Source organism: Microcaecilia unicolor, unplaced genomic scaffold, assembly GCF_901765095.1.
Source record: "Microcaecilia unicolor unplaced genomic scaffold, aMicUni1.1, whole genome shotgun sequence".
In the NCBI taxonomy this organism is placed as follows: domain Eukaryota; kingdom Metazoa; phylum Chordata; class Amphibia; order Gymnophiona; family Siphonopidae; genus Microcaecilia; species Microcaecilia unicolor.
The window spans coordinates 74,872-84,214 of NW_021963258.1; the positions used below are offsets into that span (position 1 = coordinate 74,872).

General features: G+C 46.0%; 1 protein-coding gene across 1 annotated transcript in view; it reads right to left on the reverse strand.

Annotated features, from left to right (window-relative positions):
• The window catches only part of LOC115459120 (prolactin receptor-like), a 40,446-nt gene extending 34,761 nt beyond the window's left edge, over positions 1-5,685 (reverse strand). Inside the window, exon 1 of the mRNA XM_030188989.1 lies at positions 5,564-5,685. Coding sequence (XP_030044849.1) covers positions 5,564-5,645 — 82 coding nt within the window. The 5' untranslated portion in view covers positions 5,646-5,685. The remainder of the gene's footprint in view (positions 1-5,563) is intronic.
• Between the last annotated feature and the right edge of the window lie 3,658 nt (positions 5,686-9,343).

Below are 9,343 nucleotides of genomic sequence, written 5' to 3' on the forward strand. Positions count from 1 at the left end.
TATTAACACAGGAGCCCTTAGTGCTTCCTACATTTTTTTAAATGGCCGCGCGTTAATGCTGACATTAATGCACAGCCAGAAAAAGGTATAATTGAAAAATGCCTATTTTATGGCTGCTGTAGAAATAGGCTTAACTAGCAGGAAAGAGCCACATTAGGATACGCTAAGGCCATTTATTAGCGCAGCTTAGTAAAAGGACTCCTTAAATACTAGTAGGTATGCAATCACTTCAGTTATTTATTAGGGGGGGTTGATATTCACAGAGACCCTTTTATTAAAGTAAGCTTACGGATTTAGTGTGTGCTAACTTGTTAGTGTGTGTTAAGTGCCATTCCGCCCATAGGTATACAATGGGCTGAATAGCATTTAACGTGCGCTAATCATTAGCGTGCATAGTAAAAGGACCCCCAAAGTGATTTAACCGGCCAGAAAGGGATCCTGGCTGGTTAAATCGCTTGTTTAGCGCTAACCTGTCACATTCAGCGCCACTTAACAGGTTAGTGCTGCTGAAAATGTTCCATCGGTGCTGCACGCGATTTTGGGGGGCATTCTAGGGGTGGAGTCAGCACTTGGCCAGTTAAGGGCCGATATTCAGCACTTACTGGCCAAGGTAACTGCATAAATAGGACCACATAAAAGTTACTCCCATCTTTATTGCCAGTTAAGGGGTCCTTTTACTAAGGCGCGTTAATGGATTTAGCACACGCTAATGATTAGCGGGAACTAACGGCCCCTATTACCAAGCTGCTGCAAAAGGGGGCCTACGCTGGTGTTGGCGTGTGTTTTTGACGCGTGCCGAGGCCCCCTTTTACCGCAGGTAGGTCTTTCTTTTTTTGAGGAAACAGCTGTGCGGCAAGTGAAGCTCTTGCCGCGTGGCCATTTTGGGGGAGGGAGCCCTTACCGCCACCAACTGAGGTGGCGTTAAGGGCTCCCATGCTAACCCGGCAGTAACCGCTGGCTACACACCGGCGCACTGGGGGTGAGAACTACTGCCCGGCTGCTGCGGTAGCCCGGCGGTACTTCCTTTTTAATTTGCAGTAAGCCTGCACTGGGCTTACCGCCACTTTGTAAAAGAGGCCCAAAATGATAAGGACGCCTTAGTAAAAGGACCCCTTAGTGCTGAATATGGCACTTAACCGGCTGAAGCCCAGCATTGAATTTCCAGAGATATTGCCACCAGCTGACGATTGGAGCCTGGTTTATAAAAATTATTTTAACTTGCTACAGCAAATCTAAAAATAATAAATTACTCAGAACATTATGAAAAAGATAAAGTACACGCTGACTACCAAGTACCACAGGTAAGTTTCACATGTGAAATTTGCCAAAATAACCAAAGCTCTCTGGGTAGCTTTGCTTTGTTTAATACCTGATGCCTTCTTCAAAAGTACCCACACACATCTGAACCTGCTTGTGTGTCCTTTTGAATACACAAAATAATGCGTGTAGTTGCCCCAACTTTCCAGCGTAACCCCACCCCTGGAATACCTACAAAATAGGCAAGTATAAGGATGCACATTGTTGACATATGTGGTTATGTGGGTACTTTGACCAATAGAGAGACTGGGCACTAATCCAACCAGCTCATTTCTGTGGGTAGAAGGGCATTTTGCTTCTGCAAACAGCTTTCATTATTACATGTGAGACCTTACCGCTAAGTCAATGGCTGGCAGTAAGGTCTCAGGCCCAAAATGGACGCGCACCAATTTTTACTTTGCTACGTATCCATTTTCGGCCCCTCAAAAAGGCCTTTTTTTACAGGCGCACTGAAAAATGGATCTGCATGCGTCCAGTACACATGCTAACATCAGTGTAGGCCATTTTTCAGCGCACCTTAGTAAAAGGGCCCCACAGTTTTACACTTAGGACTAGATTCAGTAAATAGTGCTCCAAAATTGGTGCCGAAAAAACAACTGGCATTCAATGCTATTCTGTAGTGGGCACTCAAAGATGAACACCCATTATAGAACAGCATTGGCTAATTTCAATGCCCAAATGGGGCACCAGGACTGACACCTGCTGAAACCAGATGTAATTATTCCTGGTGCCTAATCTGGGTGCACATCCCCGGCAGTTGTGTAGCTACGTGGGCCTGGGCCCCCGTAGATTTGGCCCTGGACCCCCTGCCGACGACCCTCTCGACCCCCCTCCCACCGCCAACCCGCCGTCGCCTACCTTTGCTGGCGGGGGACCCCAACCCCCGCCAGACGAGGTCCTCTTCATCTGCAGGACGTCAGACTCAGTAACAGAACGAAGCCTTGTGTCGGAAGAAGAGGACCTCGGCTGGCGGGGGTTGGGGTCCCCCGCCAGCAAAGGTAGGCAGCAGGGGAGGGTTGGCGGCGGGAGGGGGGGTCGAGAGGGTCGTCGGCAGGGGGGGGTCAAAGTTATTGTTGGTGGTGGCGGCGGTGGCGGTCAGCAATTGCGGAGGAGGTCTGCGGCGCCGGGGGGGGGGCTAAAAAGTGCCCCCTCACCTCGAGCTCTGGACCCCCCCTCCCGCTGAAGTCTGGCTACGCCCCTGATCCCCGGTATTCTATAACACTGTGCAAAAATTCTAGGAACATCGCAGACCCACCAGTACACCTCCCATGGCCACACCCCCTTTTGGGTTACACATTATGGGATTTGGTTGCACATTGTTATAGAATAATGCATAGCAAGATGTGCGTGCAAGTTCAAATTAGTGCCAATTGGCAATAATTGCATGGTTTGCCAATTTATTTGGGCACACATCTTAGATCGATGCCCAAAATTGGGCACCATATAAAGAACCCAACTGCATATGCAGGTTATAGAATACAACTTAATTTAATAGCTGCTAATCAGTGTTAAAATCAATTATTGGCTATAACTGGCACTAATTGGCTCTAATTAGCAGTTATGCACATAACTGCCCTTAGTCGCTAATCCATAAACTGCACACACAAAATCTATAGTGCACAACTGCAAGGGGGTGTGGAGCTGGGTGGGGCGGGTCTAGCAGTTCTTCTATGCACATGTTCTAGAACACTAGCATTTTTTACGCACCTAACTGCTTACAGGAATAAGCGGTTACACCAGACATCGAGCTTGAGCCTCAAGTTAGCTGCGTAAATGTGGACTTATGTTAGTATCCTACAATGGCGATTGCGTGCACAATTGCCAATACAGAATTCACACTTGCTGTGAATCATTCCGGTGCCTAACTTTACGCAATCTATAGAAAATTACCCCGATAGGGGGCAATTATATAACTGAGTGCCACAATTTAACTGTCCGCTTCACGTGGGCTATGAACCTGTCGCCCAATATTCAGCGCTATTTAATGACCCCTGGCCAGTTAAATAGCGCTTAACCAGCTATATGTGAATATTCAGCGGAAGACAGTCGGTTCTCTCCTGCTGAATATTCGCGGTCAGCGCATAGTAGATAACCGTCTCTCCACTAATATTCAGCACTTTGCCAACTAAGTTTGGCAAAATTGGGTCGCCGAAATAGCATAACATAAGAACATAAGAACAGCCATACTGGGTCAGACCAACGGTCCATTTAGCCCAATATGCTGCTTCCAACAGTGGCCAATCCAGGTCACAAGTGCCTGACAGAAACCCAATTAGTAGCAGCATTCCATGCTACCAATCCAGTGCAAGCAGTGTCTACCTCAATAGCAGACTGTGGACTTTTCCTCCAGGAACTTGTCCAAACTTTTTTAAAACACAGATATACTAACCACTGTTACCACATCCTATGGCAACGAGTGCCATAGCTTAACTATTCTTTCATGGGCAGATGATCAAAAGCCCCGCGCTGTTCCAAACAGCGCTCTAAAAATAGCGCCCCTATGATCAGAGATAACTGCATGCAAAGTTAACCACGCAATTCTCTCTGATCATAGGGTAGAAGTGCGGGAGGATTGTGACTGAGCGCACACTTGACAGATCTGGCTGTCAAAAGCCCAGACCTGTCAAACACAAGGGCTAGAGATCCATGGGATCACCAGACCCCAACTACCCCTGCCCCAAGCCAAGCGAAATGGGGAATCGAGGTCCAGCAGACCTCCGGTCCCCTCGACCCCCCCCCCCGACACAAGTGCGTGGGGCTCGAGATCTGGGGGGTTTCTCCAGCCCCCCTAACCCCCTCAGCATCCCCTCAGATGTACCTGGTGGCCCAGTGGGCCGCAGGTCAATTGCCCCCCACCTGGTGGTCTATCGGCCCTTACACACCCCCTACCTTCAGTTGAAGGAGGGAGGTGGCCTCCCTTCTCTTCCATCAGTGCTGCCTCGAAAATGGCGGCGTCTAGCCCTGCCCAGTGCATTCTTATATGGTGTGAAGCCCTGCCCAGTGTATCCCAGGATGCACTGGGCAGGGATGAGTGCCGCCATTTTCGAGGCAGTGCCGATGGAAGAGGAGGGAGGTCCAACTTAATGTAGGGGGTGGGGAAGGGCTGCTAGACCACCAGGTGGGGGGGATTGACCCGCGGCCCACTGGGCCACCAGGGACATCTGAGGGGATGCTGGGGGGGAGGGGTTGGGGGGGCTGGAGACCCATCAGATCTCCAGCCCCCTCTGAACCTGTGTTGCAGGGGGGTCGGGGGGACCGGAGGTCCACTGGAACTCTAGTCCCTGTCGCTGGGAGGGGATGGTCAGGGTTCCTGCAGGGGGGGGCTGCTGCATTGGGGGGAATGGGGGCCTGCTAGAATGCAAATGCATGCTGGACAGGGCTCACCATTCCTCCTCAATGGTCTGCAAACCCTAATGCCAGCTCCGAACTGGCGTAGGGTTTGCTGTGGCCAGTGAGCCAATCTTTGACGCGCTGGTCACTGATCATTGGGGATGACTAGGCTTAGCATGCATTTGCATGCTACTTGCGCTAAGAGCCCTGTTTTGAATGCATTTGCATGCTAGTTGTGTTCAGAGCCCGTGAGCGCATTGTTTCATGCACTCGGCGGCTCTGATCATGGACATAGCAAACGCAGTCACTAGTATGGCGCTAATAGCCTCTAGCACCTACGTTTGCTTCTGATCATCGGCCCATTAGTGCGTGGGGCAGTGAAATGTGATTTGGAAAAATGATGTGGCATGTGCTCAAGACTCATCCTCCTTGCATGTCACCTGGATAAATCATTAGGATCCATCTTAATTTGACTTTACTGGTTTAAAAAGAAAATCTGTAATTTAATGTACAAAGCCATGTAACCTAAGTATAGAGATGTGTACTGCATATCCTAGAGGAGAGAAGAGATAGAGGAGATATAAGTACAGCCATTCAAATACTTCAAATGAATAAATCTGCTCAGGAACTACATCAGAAAAGATTTTTTCACAGATGCATGGAATATACTCAGTGGAGAAGGTGCAGACAAAAAAATGACAAAAGAATTCAGCAAAGCATAAGATAAGACAGAGGAGAGAAAAGCCCCCAAAAAGCTGGGGTCTATGGAATTATACCCAGAATAAAACAGCAAATTAGATGGGCCTTGCGTTGTATTTGCTCTATTTAAATGCAGGACTTGGGGGAAGGCGAGAGCTAAGAGTTATCAGCATGTTTAAAATTATTGAAGCTATGAGCACTGCACTTCAGTACTTACCATCCAAAAACTTTGTGTTTTGTAGAAGCAATACAAAAAAGATGATTGAAGGCCAGGCTTTCACTTCCAGCTGTCTTTGCATGTTGTCTGTTTCTTTACAATAGGACAGGCAAGATCAAAGTTCACTGCAAAAGAAGACAGCACATGATACGCATTAATTCAGCAGCTTATATTTCCCTTAAGAAAAATAAAAGGCCAGATCAGAGCTAGACCAAATGACTATGAATTAGAAAATAAAGCACGAGCCTTAAGCTTCAAGGGTTTGTTGTTTTCAATTCAGGAACAACAGCTATTTCACCTCTAGAGGTCAGTAGAATACAGTATAGAATAGTCTCTGTGAGATTCTGCCAATGCTGTTGTCCTTTTATGTTTTGATCTGCTTGACATACTCACCTTTATCCTTCTTCTGCAAGCAGGCAGACCTGGGGCCCAATGCACAAAGTTTACCATGCTAGCAAGATCCAATTTAGACTGGTTCTAGCCAGTTTAGCGTTCATGTTATTCAGTGAGTAATACACTAGGAGTTCTGCGTCAATCTTTCCATCCGCAGTAACAGTCAACGATAATCCTATGTGTCAGGTGTTCAGCGCTGTGTGCGTCTGGTAGCGCTATACAAATGCTAATAATAATAATAATAATGAGGTGATTGTTATTAAAATTAGCATTCCATTCTCGGAATTGTTGTTTGATGAAAAGTGGCTCCAACCCGCTGTTCAAAAGGCCTAATTGGTCTCTATTATGATGGGCTCCAGAAATCCCTTACTATGTTGTTTCTTTCAGCGTATAGCAGATCAATGGTCACGTGATTTTGGTCCTTATACAATGGGGGCTTGACTCAATAGCCTGAAATGATGGTCCTCGCTTGGCTCATAGTATCCAGCTCCAGGAGCTTCATTATAAATTCTTGAGTCGAATGTTTATACATCCCTCAAGAGCTAAGAAGATGAGTCTCCCTGCGGATGGGACTGTCAAGTGTTGTGCAGCTGAGGCAACGTATAAACATTATATCTGGGACTGCCCTGGTAGTCAGCTCTTTTGGCAACATCTGTGGACACATTTGAATGGTATTTATCATCGCTCATGGGTGCCTACTCTCTCCAGCTTTGCCTTTTGGACGATACCTCTACAATTGTGGAGGGCACACAAGTTTCCAGTCTTTTTCTTTGCAAGGCAACTTTGATAGCAAAACGTTGCATATTGCTTCAATGGATCTGCCCGGACCCACCCACGCTTACTCAGTGGCGCAATCAGATGCAAACCTCACTCACTATGGAACATAAGTCACTTGATCTTCAGGGTTCTAAGACAAAGAAACGCTTTTTGCTTATGTAGTTTTCTTATTTGAACACTATAAGTATGTGTGTGTGATTGGTTTATCTACGTAAATACCCTGCCTATTTGAGAGCTTATCTTTCTCTTTGGCTTAATCCTGTACCTTGTTAGCAGTTCTTGCTGGTTTATATATTGAGGGAGGCCCTGTTGCACAAGGAGGGGGTGGGGGGTGGGAGGGAGTTTTTCAGGGATTGTTGTTACTGATGCTATCTTTTGCTTTAATTCAAATTTTTCATTGTCGTGTTATATACCAATAAACAGTGGCGTAGCCAAGGGTGGGCCCAGGTGGGCCCGAGCCCACCCACTTTGGGCTCAGGCCCACCCAGTAGCAGCACATCTATGATGTGGCTGGCAGGGATCTCCAAGCCCCACCAGCCAAAAACTCCCAACAACTATCCCGACTGCATACTTTTTAAATAGCAGATCTTCACCTGCAGCGAGTAGCAACTGATACATAGTGCTCGCACTAGCTCCACAGCCTTTCCTCTGATATATTCCCTCCTATGCAGAAACAGGAAGTTACATCATACGGAAGGCTGTGGGGCCAACATGAGCAGTGTGTATTCACAGCCAGAGTTTTGTGAAAATCTGCTATTTAAAAAGTATGCAGGGGAGGGGGTATGTTTGAGAACCATATGGCATGCAGGTGAGAGAGGGAGAGACCAAATCACTTGTGGGACAAGGTGGAGTTCTTCTGCCCACCCATCTTGGGCCCAGGCCCACCCAAGATTGGATGTCTGGCTACGCCCCTGCCAATAAGGATGGTTCTTGATTAAAATGAGCATTCTGAATGATGCACAATTTTACGGGAAGTCTGAAGCTGTCGTAGCATGCAGACGATTTCTTGGCAGAGAAGTCTGAAGTTATACTTTAATAGTATTTGCATATTTATGTTAAATATGCCATGTGCATGTGTCCCTCAAATAACAGCACTGTGAAAAACATTGTCATGGAACCAATAAAAAGGCTGAAGCCTGTTGTGGAGGCACATCCAGGGCACTCGCAGCTGGAAAAAGCTACACACAGCTTTTCATAAACAATAAACTCCACGGGGTATGAAAGTTGTCGTGGAACCCTACAAAAAGAAACTGTAAAAAAATTGTCAGTACTAAAAAAAAGGCGGTGGACGTGTGTGATTTACACCTAGGACACATGCCTAGGACGAAGTTGTAACTTATGTTTCTTGGCCATGCGCATATCATCAGCGCTTAGCTAAGTGACTGTTCTATGCTTGTGTGCTAGATGCTTTCCCCACTGAGCTGCCTGTTGAAATTGCGTGCAGCTCATTTGCATGCGATTTCCTTTGAGCATCGCTCACTATTTCAAAATCGGTAACTTCAACCGTGGATCTAAACGCACGCTGTTTTTAATGGTGACTTTTGAGTATCGGAACCCTAGTGTTTTATTTAAAATGGTTGACTGTAATACACCTACTCAATAAATGGCTCTGCAGAAGACTTGCATTCCAAAAAAATCGATAGATAAAGTTGCAAGGTTGGTGCCCTTCCAGTTTTGCTCTATTGCTGTATGCTGAGTGTACACTGTCCTGGGAAGCAAGGGGTTTTACCATCTCTGTTTACAGGAATAACCATTCCAGCTTCTGTCAAGGGACATTATAGTAAACAATTAGATAAATGTTTTCTCTACAGAATGCAACCACTAGAATTATAAGTATCAAACTGAAACTTATGAAAGTAATTACATTTAAGTCCTTTTTTTCTTGAATTTAGCTCCTACCTTTTTCAGTAGCTCAAGCTGAGCTACAGTAGGCATTTTCCTGTTTCAGGAGGACTTACAACAATTTTGTAGATGAAGCTATGGAGAAGTGATGTCTCTAGATAGAACTATTTGGGGTGGTATCAGGGAGGCAAGCCAGGTATGCAGGCAAGCCAAAGTGACTTTTCCATACATCATAATTATCCTCTACCTTTTAAATAAGCCATAAAATACACAATAAGGGCAATTCTATAAAATGGGACCTAAAGACAGAGGTCAACTGTGTGCTTAAGTCAGTGATTCCCAAACTGGGTTCGTGAACTCTCTTCAGGGGTTCCTCAAGAAATTAGATTTCTGAGAAGTTCTGAGAGAAGAGGACATTTCTCTGGTAAGTGAACACTATTTTGCTTTGTGCTTTGGGAACTTAAAGCTTGGGGTTTAAAGAAGGAATTGTAGGTTAGTGATATGCAAAATAAAAATATAAAAAGCAAATTTTATCAACTAATCTCCATAGTCCTTTCCACTTAGTTCTAAAAACTTTGTACCACAGCATTAACAGATAGAATCTAGCAGGCATTGCAGGATGTTCACTACTTCTGGGATAAGCAGTTTAAAATGTTTTGTACTTTTTTGGGATCTTGCTAGGTATTTGTGACCTGGATTGGCCACTGTTGGAAACAGGATGCTGGGCTTGATGGACCTTTGGTCTTTCCCAGTATGGCAATACTTATG